Here is an 18,094-nt window from a genome sequence, read left to right as displayed (position 1 = left end):
AGGACTGTGGGTGGCGCTGTGGTCTAAACCACTGAGCCTCTTGGGTCTGCTGATCTGAAGGTCAGCGGTTTGAATCCCTGTGACGGGGCGAGCTCCCATTGCTCTGTCCCAGCTCCTGCCAACCTAGCAGTTCGAAAGCACATCGGTGCAAGTAGATAAATAAGTATCGCTGTGGCGGGAAGGTAAATGGCATTTCCGTGTGCTCTGGCTTCCATCGCGGTGTCCCATCGCACCAGAAGTGGTTTAGTCATGCTGGTCATAAGACCCAGAAAGCTGTCTGTGGACAAACGCCAGTTCCCTCGGCCGGAAAAGCGAGATGAGTGCCGCACCCCATATTCGCCTTTGATTGGACTTAACCGTCCAGGGGTCCTTTACCTTTTTTTACCTACAGGACTGCATACAGACCTCAGTCTATGTATGTATACCTTGAATGTAAACTCCCCAAAGTTACTGTTAGGCTGAATAATGTCAGCAGGAACACCCTTATAGCAGTAAAAATACAGACTAAAGGCCTTTTATTACCTTAGTAGAGTAGCGTCTCTTCAGTCTCTCTTTGATCAGAAGCCCTTTTGTCAGCAATTTCCAGTTCCCCAGGACTCTCTTCTCCCGCTTCTGTTTTTTAAAATTCACTCAATCAGAAATCAAAGGATGGACACACACACCAATCCAATTATAGCTGGCCTTACATTCTACAAAAGAATGGCATGTAATTGACAGAACTCCATCTGCTCACAGGGAAGAAAGAGGATATCAAAGGCATTTATACAATCTGTGATATTCGCTGGTTATATTTATCAGTCGTCTCTAGGCAACGTACAATGCAATGTAAAAAAACAACGATTAAAATAGAAGCAGAATACCGTATTTTTCGCACCATAGGACGCACTTTTCCCGTCTTAAAAACTAAGGGGAAAAGTCTGTGCGTCCTATGGAGCGAATGCAGGGAGGAGGCAGGCAGGAAAAGCCCTCAAGAGCCCCACACAAGCTTCGCGCGGCTCTTGCGGGCTTTTCCCCAAGAGGGAGAAGGGACTGACGCCGCCAGTCAGTCCCTTCTCCCTCCTCTAGAAAAGCCTTGCACAACCTCTCCAGCCGGGGGAGGCTTCGCAAGGCTAAAGAGGAAGCCAGGGCAGCGAGCGCGATCCATCCCGTTCGCTGCCTGGCTTCCCCTTTAGACTTGCGCGCCTCTCCGGGGGTGGGGGTGGGGTGGGGGGCTTCGCAAGTCTAAAGGGGAAGCCAGGCAGCAAACGGGATGGATCGCGCTTGCTGCCTGGCTTCCCCTTTAGACTTGCGCGCCTCTCCGGGGGTGGGGGGGGTGGGGGGCTTCGCAAGTCTAAAGGGGAAGCCAGGCAGCAAACGGGATGGATCGCGCTTGCTGCCTGGCTTCCCCTTTAGACTTGCGCGCCTCTCGGGGGGGGGGGTGGGGGGCTTCGCAAGTCTAAAGGGGAAGCCAGGCAGCAAACGGGATGGATCGCGCTTGCTGCCTGGCTTCCCCTTTAGACTTGCGCGCCTCTCCGGGGGTGGGGGGGGTGGGGGGCTTCGCAAGTCTAAAGGGGAAGCCAGGCAGCAAACGGGATGGATCGCGCTTGCTGCCTGGCTTCCCCTTTAGACTTGCGCGCCTCTCCGGGGGTGGGGGGGGGGGTGGGGGGCTTCGCAAGTCTAAAGGGGAAGCCAGGCAGCAAACGGGATGGATCGCGCTTGCTGCCTGGCTTCCCCTTTAGACTTGCGCGCCTCTCCGGGGGGGGGGGTGGGGGGCTTCGCAAGTCTAAAGGGGAAGCCAGGCAGCAAACGGGATGGATCGCGCTTGCTGCCTGGCTTCCCCTTTAGACTTGCGCGCCTCTCCGGGGGTGGGGGGGGTGGGGGGCTTCGCAAGTCTAAAGGGGAAGCCAGGCAGCAAACGGGATGGATCGCGCTTGCTGCCTGGCTTCCCCTTTAGACTTGCGCGCCTCTCCGGGGGTGGGGGGGGGTGGGGGGCTTCGCAAGTCTAAAGGGGAAGCCAGGCAGCAAACGGGATGGATCGCGCTTGCTGCCTGGCTTCCCCTTTAGACTTGCGCGCCTCTCCGGGGGTGGGGGGGGGGTGGGGGGCTTCGCAAGTCTAAAGGGGAAGCCAGGCAGCAAACGGGATGGATCGTGCTTGCTGCCTGGCTTCCCCTTTAGACTTGCGCGCCTCTCCGGGGGTGGGGGGGGGTGGGGGGCTTCGCAAGTCTAAAGGGGAAGCCAGGCAGCAAACGGGATGGATCGCGCTTGCTGCCTGGCTTCCCCTTTAGACTTGCGCGCCTGGGGGGGGGGGGGGAGACTTCGCAAGGCTAAAGAGGAAGCCAGAGCAGGGAACGCGATCCATCCCGTTCGCTGCCTTGGCTTCCTCTTTAGACTTGCGCGCCTCTCCAGGGGGGGGGGGGGGAGGCTTCGCAAGGCTAAAGAGGAAGCCAGCGCAGCGAACGGGATCCATCCCGTTCGCTGCCCCGGCTTCCTCTTTAGACTTGCGCGCCTGGGGGGGGGGGGGAGGCTTCGCAAGGCTAAAGAGGAAGCCAGCGCAGCGAACGGGATCCATCCCGTTCGCTGCCCTGGCTTCCTCTTTAGACTTGCGCGCCTCTCCAGGGGGGGAGGAGGCTTCGCAAAGCCTCCTTCGCAAATCCATCCCACTGCCCTGGCTTCCTCTTTAGCCTTGCGTGCCTCTCCAGCCGCAAGAGATCTACCAGAGGTAGATCTTAACCCTTGCCTCACCTGGGAGCTTCTCTGGGCAGGAATTCCCTCAGCTTAAGTGGGGTGGGGGAAGTGTGGCAAGTAGGGGGGTACCTACCTAGACACTGAAGCCACATGTCTCTCAGATGAAAATTGGGAGTGGGCATTGTATGAAGTGGTCTGATGGTGGGCATTGTGTGAAGTGCTCTGATGGTGTGGGCATTGTGTGAAGTGCTCTGATGGTGTGGGCATTGTGTGAAGTGCTCTGATGGTGTTTCCTGCTTGGCAGGGGGTTGGACTTGATGGCCCTTGTGGTCTATTCCAATTCTATGATTCTATGATTCTAAGTGGCTGTGGATCTCCTGCTGCAGAACTGTAGGACTGTATAGAGTTGGGAGGGCCACCTGAGGGTCATCTAGCCCAGCCCCCTCACAATGTAGGAATCACAGCTAAAGAACGCCAGAGAGATGGTCCCCCAACCGCTGCTTAAAAGCCTCCAGTGGTGGAGACCCCCAACACCTTCCGAGGTCATAGAATTGCAAGGTTGGAAGGGAACCCCAGGAGTCATCTAGTCCAGCCCCGGTGGACAGCGGGCGCAATCCATTCCTTTGTGCAAGACTAAAGATGCTGTGCAAGGCTAAAGAGGAAGCCAGGGCAGTGAGTGCCTGCCCTGGACTGCCTTGTCTTCTTCTTTAGCCGCGCTGGAGAGGTTTAGCTCCTGGCTGGAGAGGTTGCACGGCTATGGATCCCCTGAGCTGTCTTGGCTTCTTTGCTCTTTGGGGCTGGTGGGGGAACCCGGGCTTCCCCCGCAGCCCCAAGAAGCTCTGGGAGAAGCAGACAGGCTGCGCGCAGCCTGTCCGTTGCTCTTTGGGGCTAGGGGGAGGGATAATATTTTTTTCCTTGATTTCCTCCTCTAAAAACTAGGTGCGTCCTGTGGTCCGGTGCGTCCAATAGAGCGAAAAATACGGTACAAGCAACTCAAAATAATGCAGCTGATCAGCAAGAGAGAGAAAAATAAACATCGACACCAATGAAATCATATGAAAATGAGAACATCAAATGTAAACTAAGGCTAAGTATCAGATTAAGCAGATGCTAAAATGGAAGTGAGCATTTCATAGTCACTGGCCATGCTCAGTCCTCCTTTAGTTGTTTTGGGGGTTCCTACCCTTTAGGGTTTTTTTTAAAGAAATGCTGCAAATTTTGGGATTCCTGCAAGCCCACTGATAACCTACCTCTTGTGCATGGAAGAATTAGTCTTGGCAACATAAGCCCTGGCAGCCACACCTGATTATCAGAAATTGAAGGAATGATTGCATATGCCGAGTGCTCCCTAACAATGACACTAATGGAGAAGTTCAATAGGAACTCCATTTGTGCAATAGATCCTTAAACATCTGTCGTTTCCGGCTATCACCTATCGAGATAGGAGGTGCTATAAGACACTGTGGAAACTATCAGCAGCTATTTAATTAGATCTGTAACGCTACCAATTTCTGGCAGTGTCAGTTCCTGCTGCTCCAACTCTCAGAGTGATTCTCACCTCCTTTTCCTTCTTCTCTCTCTCAGCTTCTTCATTCTCCCACGCTGCAACAAGCACTTCTTTGTACTCTTCGCAGATCACATAACCTTCGGTGCTGGCGAAGAAAAAGATGACGAGAACTTGTCATTTGTGCACTGAGCTGGGGAAGTTTTAAATGATCCTAGGAAGACAAATAGCCAATTGGATGCTGTCTTGAGTGTTGATGAGCTCCATTATATCAGCACTTTCAAAGTGACAGGGGAAAATGGTTAGAAAATACCTGGGATCCCGTGAGGGGCTGAAAGGTGAGACGCAAGAATGATAATAAATAGGAACAGAGGAAGGTGCCGTGTGCTGAGTCAGACCATTAGCTCAGTAACTGGTAGCAGCTCTCCAGGGTCTCATACAAGGGTTTTTCTCCCAGCTCTACAGGACATGCCAGAAACTGATCCAGGGACCTCCTGCATGCAAATCAAAAACTCCACCACCGAGGTAAAGGTAAAGGGCCCATAACAGTTAAGTCCAGTCTTGAACGACTCTGGGGTTGTGGCTCTCATCTCGCTTTACTGGCCGAGGGAGCCAGCATTTGTCCACAGAGAGTTTTTCCAGGTCATGTGGCCAGCATGACTAAGCTGCTTCTGGTGAACCAGAGCAGCACATGGAAACGCCGTTTACCTTCCCACCGGAGTGGTACCTATTTATCTACTTGCACTTTGACATGCTTTGGAACTGCTAGGTTGGCAGGACCACCACCGAGCTATGGAACTTCAAATAAATAAACTTCACTAGTTTCCTCTATGGAAAAGTATTTAATCATTTAGCTCAGTGGCTCCCAAGCAGGGAAGCACTGGAGATGTCCTACCAAACTTTGGAAAGCTGGTCATCACTGGATCAAGTTTGTCAATTTTGTTGAACAAAACAGATTAAACTGGATTTTGAATAAATGTGCTATTGCCTTCCTTAGCGGGTTGTGGAAACTGCTATTCTGAATAAAGTTTTTCATAGGGCAGGGGAGGTGAATTTATGGAACCAAGGGGACAGTGGCCCAAAAAAGTTTAGGGACCACTGATTTAACTTAAGCCATTTCCTATTGTCTGCATGGCATGGGTTCAAAGACAAAAGACGCAAACACAAAGGAAGGCAGCACAAAGAGAAACAGGTGCTCAGCTCCCCTTGTGCTAAGGACAGATCAAGGTGACAGCTACATTTGAGCCAATGCTACGATTACTGCAGGTAAGCCGTGTAGGATGAAGAGATCCAGGACATATTCTCCGCTGGCAAACCAGATGTCAAGAACAAGTGATGAAGGCCACCCCAAGCCTGATTAAAGTGAATAGTAGTGGGACGTACACTGCGTGTGAGTAGCCACCATGAAAATCAAATCCAGTAACAGCTGGGACACAGTCAATATCTAATTTACGCGCCACTCTATGGAGGTTGGGAAGCTTTAGCTGCACACAGCCTATGGGCAACATGCTGGGTTGGAAGAGATACACATTCCCAAATTCATTCCGGGGAACCTGAAAACAAAACAGGGACAAAGAAAAGGAAGTGGGGAGAGAGGAAGAAAAACACAATTATGTTAATACTTTTATGCAGAAATTAGTTATTGCTAAAGTGCCAAGCACAGGACTAGTACCAATTAAAATGAGAAACAGTAGATACATCACAAGGGTGAGTGTGTTTTACAAGAATGTGAGCTGTAACACAAAACTTTCAGTTAAATTATACAACCCAGAAGAGAAAGATTTAGCTTTACCAAAGTGCCCACTCAATTTACCTTTATTCTTCATTTTCATTAATGTGAAATTCATTTCATTTTGTACAACTTTCCCCCCGCCCCAAACCAGAAGCCTAGAATAGTGCGCAATACAGAGAAAGCCATCATCACAAAGTATTTCACAGCACCATTAAAAATCTAAAAACACAAAAACTTCAAAAACTGCAGTCTAATATCTGTTAGTATCTTGGCTCACAGGCAGAGGTACCTGGCCTCCCCCGAGGCAATTGAGCGAGATACTGTGTTTACCTTCCGTCTGCGACCCCGGCAGGCTAGGTAAACAAACCCGGCGATTCTTCTCATTAGACGTGAGATAGAACACACCCTCTGCTTCTCTCTGCTTCTCTCCCTCCCTGCATTCTCCCAGGGAGGGGAAATGAGACAGACAGGAGTCCTTTTACATGTTTTATTCCTGTCTCTCAGCAATACATAGAAATGCTACTGCTCCCTTCAGACTCCATCAGAAGAGACTCAACTCCTCCCCTGTACTTCCAGCACAGGTCACATGACACTCTGAGCTAACATCCGGTGCTCAGTACAGAGAATAGGCTCCACCTTTTCTCCAACAGTACATCTGCAAACCACAACATCCTGTTTTGCATTCCAGCCATCTGGAGCTGGCTTTTGCATTGGTGCTTTTTCCCAACAATATCTACAATGGTTAGGTCCCCAGGAACTTAATTCCCAAAGATCTGGATGACTAAATAAGATCAGCAATGAGGGGGGAATCAAATTCTCCCAGGGAGGAAGCTCCAGGGTCTAGGGCCATCTCTGAAAAGGCCTCATCTTGTGCAATCACCACCCAAGCCACTCCCAGGGTGATCGTGTGATCTCTCCTCCAGCTTACCCTTCCATCCACGGCAACAGGAGGCTGGTATTCCTCCGTCTGCCAGAGGCCAAACAGCGGCAAGTCCTTTTTGTCTCTGTTTGCCGGTTCTGCCATTCTTGCTTTTCTTGCTTGGTTGGAGTAGCCTATAACCATCTGTGCAAACACAAACATGAGACCAATATTCTCATCTGTTCCCACTTCTTGCCTGTAAAGTTCACAGTGTCAACCTAATCATCCCCCCTCAAACTGAGGTTTGTGTATGCCCCTGAAGCTCACTCTCTCACTAGAAGGGAGAAGCACCAGCTGTCACTTCTGATGTCACACAGAAGCATGAAAAGAAGATACACAAGCTGCTCGCAAATGCTCTCTCACTGTTTCCTTGCAGCAACATCCCAGGCCACCACCAAACTGCAAGGCTGCAGAACGGCTGCACTCTATTGATTCATAGCAATGGCAATCCAGAATTCATCTCTCCAGGGTCTCCCAAATACAAGTCTTTCCCAACCTGGTTACTTTGGGTCATTTGCAACTAGCTTTTACTCAGAGTTAGACCCATTAAAATTAATGACCATAACCAATGCAAGTCCATTCATTTCAATGGATCTACTCTGAGAAAAAAAAAGAAATCCCCTGTCCTTAGCTTTAATTGGATACAAATGAGATGGGGCTAATAATTACGATGGTTATACGGTAACTCCAGGATTGGAGACAGCATGGCTCTGAAAACAAGTTCCTGGGGAACCAAAGTAAGAGAGAGCCATTGGTTCCCAGGTCTTGTATGTGGGCTTCCCATGGGCTGGCCACTGTGACTGGTTAATAGGCCAGGGATGGGGAATCTTAGGTTTAGACTACAACTTCCATCATCCCTGGCCACAGGCCATGCTAATTGGGGCTAACTGGAATTGTAGTCCAACCATCTTTGGAAGGCTGCAGGTTCTCCATCCTTTGGTTTGACCAGCAGGCCTGTTCTATTCTTCTGCTCATAAGGGCTTGTGCATGCATCTCTCATTCTGCTACTGAGCTATAGGTGCCCAACTGCAGCCTCGGAGTGGATCTGCTGTCATCTTACCTTATAAGGCACCTCACCAATCCTGACCACTCGAGCTTGCTTCAGCCAGGTGTCTTTGGAGTGCAGCGTATGGATACAGTCTCTGAAAAAGTCCAAATGAACTGTACCCTCAAATATTCCCAATGTGAGCACACACATACATTTTTCTTTTTAAGTATACAGTGGTGCCTCGCAAGACGAAAAGAATCCGTTCCACGAGTCTCTCCGTCTTGCGGTTTTTTCGTCTTGCGAAGCAAGCCCATTAGCGGCTTAGCGGATCAGCTGATAAGCAGCTTAGCGGATCAGCTGTTAAGCGGCTTAGGGGATCAGCTGATAAGCGGCTTAGCGGATCAGCTGTTAAGCGGCTTAGCGGCTTAGGATCAGCTGATAAGCAGCTTAGCGGCTTGGGAAAAAGGGGGGGGAGGGAAAAAACCCCGCAGGAATTCGCAAGACATTTTCGTCTTGCGAAGCAAGTGCATAGGAAATTCATTTTGCGAAGCACCTCCAAAACGGAAAACCCTTTCGTCTAGCGGGTTTTCCGTCTTGCGAGGCATTCGTCTTGCGGGGCACCACTGTATTGGGCGTTTCTCTGCCAATACAACCCATATTCTGCAACCACTAAAACCGAGTACATTTGCACAGATCAAACAGTTTTGCATGATTTGATTTCTGCGAGTCATGGGAGGGAAAACAAGCTATGTGGGTTATGAAAAGCCCCAACTTCCAACCAACAGATTCCTCCACCCCTGGAGTTCATCAGGAATTGCCTATACACGTGCAACTCCATCAAGTCACAAGGGTGAGAAAATGTGCTTTTTCCTTAAAAAAGAATGAAAATAAACCAGGGACGCTCAGGAACCTGAATTCAGAACTCAGAAACAAATCTTGGCCAGCTGCTGCCAAGCCAGTCAACTTCTGCTAGGTCTAATCCTAACCCCTTGTCTGTCTGTGGACCCTGGTTTGTTTTGTTTTTTAAAAAGAAAGGTGAACAAAAGTACTGGCAATGTGAAATCTGATCTCTGACCACAGAGCAATGTAGCCACATGAAGTCACATTTCACGCCATACACACCTGGCAGATGACTCTCACCTGGAATACACAGCCTCCCCACGGCAATACCCTAGTATAGCAGCTGTCTCCGGGTAGATGGCTTCGTATTTAAGGAGATGCCTCTTCAAGGCATAAAGCGGGTGGTTCTTGTATTCGCCAATGGCTGTTGGCAGGGGCTGGTCTTGAAGTTTAACTAGAAACTGGGAGACATGACATAAGTGGTTGACTTCAGAGTTTATGCTGCACAAGCAGATTCTTCAATTATTTGGAGGACAAACATAAAGACAGTATCAGGGCCAGCTTTCATAGGATTACTTGATCCAGGGGTCATAAGGGACTCATCCCTGCTCTAACAACACTGACAAAACTTCTGTATCAACCAAACCACGTCCTCCAGATGGAATACTTTTATTAATAGAGTCCGTTCATACACTCAGCTGGGAGTCATCGACTGATGAATGAATACGCAACAGACCCACTAGGGATAAGCAGAAGATCCATGAGATAGTTGTCACAGCAGCCACCAACTTGTACAGGTTTTAAAAAACAAATTCATGGAGGACAAGCTGACTCAATGACTACTAGGCATGACAGCTGTGTACACCTCCCGTATCAGAGGCAGTATCAGTTACTGGGGAACATGAGCCAGAAAGGGCTGTGGCACCTATAGGCTTTCCATCATCTGGTTCATCACTGGGTGAACAGAAAGCTGTTATCCCTATTGGATGTGAAACTGTTCTTATACACCAGGGTTACCCAAACTTGGGTCTCCAGGTGCTTTTTAAAGACTATATCTCCCATCATCCCTAGCTAGCAGGACCAGTGATCAGGGACGATGGGAATTGTAGTCCAAAAAACCCCCAAAACTGCTGGAGACCCAAGTTTGAGAAACCCTGTTACAGTGGAACCTCATGTTATGGATGGGATCCATTCCAGAGGCCCATCTATAACACAGAACTGACGCAAGCTGAAGTGCTGTGTCTGCGGACACGTGCAGCGTGATTTAGTGCTTCTGTGCATGTGCGAGCAGCAAAACCCAGAAGTAACCAGTTCCGGTACTTCTGAGTCGCCGCGGGATGCAACACGAAAACACGTAACCTGAAGCGGACGCAACATGAGGAATGACTGTATACACAAAACAATTTAAAGTGCTTTCGTTGTTAAATTGCTTTGTGATGTCTTATAGGAAGCAGTTCATAAATGGAAAGAAATCAATGGAATTATAAATAATGCTGGACTCGAAGAAGCTTTTGGTCTGACCCAGCAGTGCTCTTCTGATATCCTTTGTTTGTGAGAGCCAGCTCTCAGGCGCTCTTCAAGCAAGCAGAGAATTCCAGGAGCCCTGCTGCAAGCACAAGCGGAAAGGGGCATTGTTAGAGGAATCTCACCCTAAACGACTGTCTGCTCATTTAAGACAGCTGAAATCATCACATACCCTGCCATGGCTCTAGATTGCTATGACCAGCCTAGGCCTAAAATCCTGTTCGCACCCTCACATTGCTGAATTACGTTGGTACTAGCTTGATAACCCTGCCACACCTCTATCCTCCGTTTCCTCCTCCCTCCTCTCCAAGGCCAAGCTTGTGCCATTTAATGAAACCCAAAGACACTTGACTCATAGACTCATCTTCCCATGTATTTCTACACCCACCATGTTTACACAGACCAGGTATCAGAAGTAGCAAGAGGTGGAGGACCTCTTAGTCAACCAGGACATAGTTTCATTCATGGAGGAGGAAACCCGCCAGCTCCCTTCCGTTACCTCCCTTTCTTCCTTTTTCTCTCGTTCCACAAAAGGGCTTCTGTACGGTTCCAAGGTGTCCTCCCACCACTCGGCATCCACGCGGCACTTCCTCGTTGACGTCATCCACGCCGGGTCGTATCTTTGTGTCACGTCCTTGACACACCCATCGTTATCAATGCCGATGATGTAGCACACGGGCTTGGTGGCGTGTCTGAAGCACAGCAGAGGTTGCCCAACGGTGCCGTGGACGCAGTCCACGCTGACCCACTTGTCCTCCCGTTCGAGAAAAACCTCCAGCCACTGGTCAGTGCCTCTCTGATTACCTGGTCCCACATCGCCTCCTTCATCCTCATCGCTAGAAATTATTTTGTTCCTTTTCTTTGAGGGGTTTGAAGAGCCTGCGGTAGCCGCTTTCCCCAGCGAACTCTCAACCGTCTGAGAGTTCTTGGGTACATTCAGAACTGCAGGCCCAGACTTCCGTCTGTTGTTAAGAGCTGCTTTTGCTTTCGGGGTCCCTAGTGATGACCTCTGTTTCCTCTTGGGAGTTTCGAAGTCCTCATCAGAGATGCTACTTTCATCCTCGTCTTCCTCTGAAGCATGGAATTCAGAATCCCTGCCATCGTCGCTTCCACTCTCCTCTTTATATGACACTTTTGAGGCCACTTTTCGTAGGCGGTCGTTTTTGGTCCTCCCCATCCCTCCCCTTTCCCTCAGGTTGCTCACACCAGGTTCCTTTTCTTCCTCAGCACTCCTGAGTGCAGTAGGTTTATTTACTGTCCTTTTGGCTCCTGTTGGGGATGATTTCCTGTCAGCTTCCTGGCTCCCTGACAGGACCTTCTCTTGGCCTGCCTCTAGCTTGACCTTACCAGGCCCTGCACATTTTTTCAAGGCACGTTTAGGCTTTTTGGCAGAGCCACCTGATTCCTCGGAAACTGCACTGAGAGAACGCTTCTTGGAGGAGCTGGTCTTTCCCTAGGGGGGGGGGAATGAAAGAAGAGGACGAAGGGCCATCAAAAGACAAGGCAGGTGAGACAAACACTCTGCAGTGATCCAATAGTTTTGGTCTCAATATGTTAGTTGGTAAAAGAGAGCTGCTTTGCTCTGAATTAGCAGACCTGTAGAATTTGCCCTATGGAAGAGATGAGCCCACAGCCCTACATAGTCTACTATGGAGATACTAAGCTGTAGATTTTGCCATGTACCTTACTGGAGACAGTTCTGAGCAAATATATGTGTGTACAGTGGCACCTCCTCTGTTCAACAGGCCTCTTACTTATTCACTATGCTCATTTCCTACCTTTCCTGCAATGAACTCAAGGTAGCATGCCTGGGCCTTCTCCCACCTTTTATCCACAGAACAACCGTCTGAGGTAGGTTAAGCTGAGGGCTGGTTGAGCTTCATGGCTGCGTGGGGATTCGAACCCAAGTCTCCCAAATCCTAGTCAGACACTCTAACCACTACACCACACTGGGTCTCTTGTGGGCAAGCTCGTAACATCATGATCTCTATTCTGTTTGAGGAGCATACACAGAGCAAACACATAAACTAGACCTGCATTTCCAGAATGTGTTTTTGTACTACAGTGGTACCTTGCTTCTCAAACTTAATCCATTCCGGAAATCCTTTCCAAAACCAAAGCATTCCAAAACCAAAGCGCGCTTTCCCATAGAAAGTAATGTAAAATGGATTAATCCATTCCAGACTTTTAAAAACAACCCCTAAAACAGTAATTTAACATGAATTTTACTATCAAACGAGACCACTGATTCATAAAATGAAAGCAATAAACAATGTACTGCAGTCACAGAATCAATCAATCAGTAGCTGAACTGGGTTCCACATAGTCACAAAAGCAAAACAAAAAGAGTCGCAAAAACAAAAACGCAAAATAAATAGCAAAAACAGACAGACCTCAGCGTAACACTCAAAATGGAAATGTGGCACTCAAAACAGAGCATGTTTGGCTTCCGAAAAAAGTTCGCAAACCGGAACACTTACTTCTGGGTTTGCAGTGTTTGGGTTCCAAGTTGTTTGAGTGCCAAGGCGTTTGAGAACCAAGGTACCACTGTACTTCCAACATGCTGTGAGGGAGATAAACAAGTGATCTTAAAAGTGAACACTCTGATGTTTGCACCTCTTGTCCATTAAACAGTTACGCTAATTAGCATAGGAAAAAGTCATATTGTGCAAGTATTTCAGCTCCCTGGAATGCTTGCATTAACCCAGGCTTCCTCAACCTTGGCCCTCCAGCTGTTTTTGGCCTACAACTCCCATGATCCCTAGCTAGCAGGACCAGTGGTCAGGGATGATGGGAATTGTAGTCTCAAATCATCTGGATGGCCGAGGTTGAGGAAGCCTGGGTTAACCCATTTATTTGAGAACTGCTGCTTTACAGAGTCATCCTATACATGTTTGTCTCACTGAGAGCCCTCCTGGAAACACACCAACCTTTCCCGCCGACACTTTCAGAGGAATGGGCTGCAGAGACAACACAAGGCGGCAAAGTAGCTGCAACGCTCGCAGAATGAGTAAAAATATCTATTTGAAAAAATTAAAAATATTATTGTTCGTTAGTTTGGATTTGGAGTTATGTGAATGGAGGTTTTCCCTCCCACCCACCCTCCACCTCACTTTGTTTTTAACCAGAGGATTTTAACCCACAGGACTTTGTAACAAATTTCTAGTCTAAAAGTGATCCAGAACAGCCTTTCCCCACAGCAGATTGGCATACTGGAGACTTTGACCTCCTCTCCATGTACTGTGAGGGTTGCCAAAGCCCCCTATGCCCATTGGGGGTCGACGTAGCTTCTCTACCAATGTACCCTGAGTGGTAAGCTAACTAGGAAAGCAGAGGGCTCTCCACGTATGCCAATGAATGATGGAGGAAGTAGCAGGTTGCACATTTCTTGTTTTTACTCGAGTATTTGTGTATCAATCACAAAGCAGTTTCCAAAACCACAACAGCAAAATTTAGCAATGCCCATATAAATGACAACATTGGAAAAAAATGCAGCAAATCATCCTGTAATATCAAAGCATCGTGAAATTTACATAATTGGTTAGCGTTAAAGCGTAAAAATCCACAGATCTGCACAGCTAACCAGATCCATCACAAGCCTGGGTGAATAAATAAGAGTGTATCTTGAGGGTGATGGAAGCTCATCAAACATGGAGGTACCCATTCCACTAAGGGGAGGGACTCCCCTCTACTTTGTGGGGGCGGGGGATATATGCATTCACAAATTCCTCTCCCAACCCTACCTGGAGACTGAACTTTGGAACATCTTCATGCAAGAAAGCTACTACAAAGCTGCATCCCTTTTCCAAGGGGCCACTGATTGGCTTCACGCTTCCCCCAGCACAGTTAATAGGAGAGCAGTCTGACATGCCCCAAAACGCCTTGTCACTTACATGAACCAATTCCTCCTCATCTCGTGCAGCATACACAGCAAAACGCCTCTCTAGGGTGGACTGCCAACTTTCTTCGCTATCAGAGAGCTCCCCATTGACAGTGAATGTTGCAACAAACCTTGAAGAAGGAAACATATTTTTTCTACTTGCCTGGCTAATAACGCCTTAATAGCTCACCCCCACAAACAACCTTCAAGTCTCTGAAGGGCTGTCACACCCGGAAAGTGAAGCAGAAGGCAGGATCAGGACCAATGGATGGACATCGCAGGGACTCCCTGGTCCTGAATGGGATAACTGTGCTCCTGAAGGACCAAGTGTGCAGCCTGGGAGTCATTCTGGATTCACAGCTGTCCATGGAGGCGCAGGTCAATTCTGTCTCCAGGGCAGCTGTTTATCAGCTCTATCTGGTACGCAGGCTGAGACCTTACCTGCCCGCAGACTGTCTTGCCAGAGTGGTGCATGCTCTGGCTATCTCCCGCTTGGACTACTGCAATGCGCTCTACGTGGGGCTACCTTTGAAGGTGACCTGGAAACTACAATTAATCCAGAATGCGGCAGCTAGACTGGTGACTGGGAGTGGCTGCCGAGACCATATAACACCGGTTCTCAAAGACCTACATTGGATCCCAGTATGTTTCTGAGTACAATGCAAAGTGTTGGTGCTGGCCTTTAAAGCCCTAAACGGTCTCGGCCCAGTATACCCGAAGGAGTGTCTCCACCCCCATCGTTCAGCCTGGACACTGAGGTCCAGCGCCGAGGGCCTTCTGGTGGTTCCCTCCCTGCAAGAAGTGAGATTACAGGGAACTAGGCAGAGGGCCTTTTCAGTAGTGGCGCCTGTCCTGTGGAATGCCCTCCCATCTGATGTCAAGGAAATAAACTACTTTCTGACTTTTAGAAGACATCTGAAGGCAGCCCTGTTTAGGGGAATTTTTAATGTTCGATGTTTTATTGTGTTTTTAATATTCTGTTGGGAGCCACCCAGAGTGCCTGGGGAAACCCAGCCAGATGAGTGAAGTATAAATTATTATTATTATTACTAATGGTAAGAGACTTGGGTGGTGGTGACTTGGGTGATTTACACAGAGGCGGACAACCATGTGTCAGGACTGCTGTAACTGCAGCTGACATGAGCGCAAGGGGTTGGGATGGATGTCCTTCAGGGACCCTTCCCACTCTATATCACATGTAAAAGCACAATGCCATCAAAACAAAACAAAACAAACCTGAATTAAGAGAGAGAAGCCCCTTACCACTTCACAAGATTTGACAGGAACAGGCGGTCTACGCGGCCCGCAGGCACTTTAGTAAAATGAGAGGGGATGATAGAGAGGCCGATCGCCTGGAGGTCCGGCTGAGAGCAGATCCTGTTTCTATGGAAGCCATTGGCTAGCAGGCACAGTAGGTGGACCTGTTGGGAGAAGGAAGCAGCTCCCAGGAGAGAGAGGTGGCAACGGATAGTCATGCTACATAAGGCTCCCTGGTTTTGTTTCCATGCCTCAAAAGACAGGCCCAGCACTTACCTAATACGTCCAAGTCTGCCACTAGGGATCTGCTATGGCCAAGAAATTCAGGAGCGGCCTGCCAGTTTGGAATGTGTGAAGAGTGGAAGTGGGGAGAGAGACTTATAAAGAACGCACACCCTCCATCCCAACCCAAATGTCTCTGGCACCTTCTGCCAGGAGACAGAAGCTTCCAGAAGCATCAGCTGCCTGGGTGAGGAAGCCTTGCCCAGTGAGGGCAACATCTTGGTCATCTCTTTTACTGTATTTTGAATATAATGTCAGCTGGCCTAGAGAACGTCAGTTACTAGTGGGGCTCACATATTTAAAATAAGTTGTTGTTTTTTGTTTGTTTTTTAAGCTCCCACATTTGAGCATTGCTAGGGTTACCTTCACTTTTCGAGGGCAGAAAACGGGCCGTGGGACTTTTCTGTGACCAGTTGTCCTTTTCAGATCCGGAACACACCTTTAATCCAAACATGCATCCAGGGACCCATTTCTTCATCTTTTTGGCCTGTTTGTCTGGTGGTGGTAGTGCTGCTGTTTCAATCCACTTTAGATCAGGCTGCAACCTGGTAGTGAGTCCTGATGCACCAGTTGGACTAATGCCCCAGACATGGAACAACCACATGGGCTGAGGCCAGAAGAAGTTCTTCCGTCTCTGCCTTTTATAAGATTTACAAACCCCATCTGCCTCATCTGGTGTCTGCTTGCTAAATTTATCAGCAGCCTGTGGTTTCTTTTCTTTTTTATGTGACTGCACCTGGTATAGTTTTTTAAAAAACTGTTCAGCTTACGGTTCAAATGCGTTCATTTGCATTTCGGTTGTGGTATTTAAATATGTATCTGTTGTTTGCATGCTACTTTGGGTGAAGGAAAATCTGCACAGAACCATTTTTAAACAAACATAAATAGGAAAGTTTAAGCCCAGTCAGACGACAGCTGTATCAAGATTTCAACCACTGTATATAAAGGGGAAATTGGTTCTTTGAGCAACATTAGCTGTATTCATATGTCGTAGTAAACCATAGTTAATAGTGTACGGTGATTGCGGAGATCACTCTGACTTTGCTTCTCTACAGTAACAAACCCTGATCCCGGCTTAGTGTTATATCCAAACTGGGGTTGTGGTTTGACTTCACATTGTGGGTTGTTTGGAGTAAAACTATCCACAATTCTTGGTTCAGATGTAACATTAAACCAGGGGCTGCCATTTGTTGCTCTTGCTTGGGAAGCAGGGAAACAGCAAAGCAGAAGCCATCTGTATGTTCATGGTAAACAATGAACTATGGTTTATGGTGATGCACAAGCCTATTTGCTGTGTTCTAAACCAACTACATCCCTGCTTCCCTAGAATGACTTGGGGTGTCAATATTGCTCTTGCCCTTGTAACAACACGCTGAATTACTATTTGGAAATACTAACGTGCCAGGATTCCCAATAAACTCTTCTGCCAAGTGCCAGAACAAGGTAACAGAATGGAAGGAGAACTCTTGAGCCTTGCTGTGTCTGCCTCCTTCCAACACATTACTATTCAGGCGTATTACCTTGTGTGTGTCTTCATGAACTCCCTTGTTGAAGCGCTTCATCATTCTCCGCAGATACGTCTCAAACTCGACCTGCCTTTTCTCTCTGCAAGATGACCAAAACAAACCAAAGGGTGAGTGCCATGCAGTGATGTTCTCAAGGCCTAACTTTCCAGCTTCTGAGCAGGAACCTGAAGCCAGAAAACAAAGCAGCGCATTCATATGCTACTGTGTGCATGAGGCTACATACACTATAGTTCTGTTGAGGGATTATACCTGAACAGGAAATTTCCCCTCGTGGAGGAGAAACAGGGTGCTGCCTGCTAGCCCTGTCGCTCCTACCTTCTCTGTTCCTGACCTTCTGTTGAGTGGGGAAGGTTCAAAGGGGGATTTTACTTGCATTTGCTTGAGTGCGAGTAGAACTCTCCATGCAATTGGGGACACTGACAAAGGGAAGGCCAGGGAATGGAGAGGGCAGGGGCTGTCAGGAGAAGCTTCATGTCTCCTGCATGCTATGCTATTTCCTGCTCAGGCATAACTGGGTTTGTGTGTGCTACTGGTTGTGTGAATTTATTTCCTGTATTTATGTTCTGCCTTTCTAACCAATTTAGGCTGCCAAACCAATATAACAGAACAGCCTATTACGTTTTTAATTCTTGTTTTCTTGTAAGCACTGTAAAAAGAAGTGGATTTAGCTGCCCAACAAACACACACAAACCACAAACAAAATGCCAACCAAGAGCTACCAAAAGCTTAGGCAAGCAGAAACATTTTTACTTCACATCCAAAAGGCACCTGATGAAGATAGCTTAAGAGTGAGAACAATTTCTGCTTGCGCAACGTAACATCTCCTGCAACCCCTGAATTCCCCCTGCCCCCCAAAATCTGCCCTGGACTTTCCCCCAACCCATCAGAATAGATCTGAGGATGAAGTCGGGGGCAGCAAGAGGAAAAGAGGGAGTGGAAGCTGTGTTGCATGTGCCAAAGTCATTCGGCTCGCACAAT

General features: G+C 48.3%; 1 protein-coding gene across 2 annotated transcripts in view; it reads right to left on the bottom strand.

The window, feature by feature from the left end:
- Nucleotides 1-18,094, bottom strand: part of XPC (XPC complex subunit, DNA damage recognition and repair factor) — a 29,126-nt gene that overhangs the window by 3,927 nt on the left and 7,105 nt on the right. The window contains exons 5-15 of one of the 2 annotated variants that reach the window (XM_081183998.1): nt 17,111-17,195; nt 15,315-15,472; nt 14,065-14,182; nt 13,102-13,191; nt 10,671-11,624; nt 8,948-9,108; nt 7,880-7,961; nt 6,829-6,963; nt 5,552-5,721; nt 4,223-4,316; nt 523-612 (exon numbers count right to left, since the gene is read on the bottom strand). In XM_081183998.1, the coding sequence (XP_081040124.1) occupies nt 523-612; nt 4,223-4,316; nt 5,552-5,721; nt 6,829-6,963; nt 7,880-7,961; nt 8,948-9,108; nt 10,671-11,624; nt 13,102-13,191; nt 14,065-14,182; nt 15,315-15,472; nt 17,111-17,195 (2,137 nt within the window). Of the gene's footprint in view, nt 1-522; nt 613-4,222; nt 4,317-5,551; nt 5,722-6,828; nt 7,016-7,879; nt 7,962-8,947; nt 9,109-10,670; nt 11,625-13,101; nt 13,192-14,064; nt 14,183-15,314; nt 15,473-17,110; nt 17,196-18,094 lie in introns of those variants that run through there. The other variant, XM_081183999.1, reaches the window with a different exon arrangement.

This window comes from Podarcis bocagei, assembly GCF_964188305.1.
Source record: "Podarcis bocagei genome assembly, chromosome: 2".
Lineage (NCBI taxonomy): Eukaryota > Metazoa > Chordata > Lepidosauria > Squamata > Lacertidae > Podarcis > Podarcis bocagei.
The sequence above is the reverse complement of the archived record's forward strand: the minus strand, read 5'-3'. Positions and strand labels throughout refer to the sequence as shown.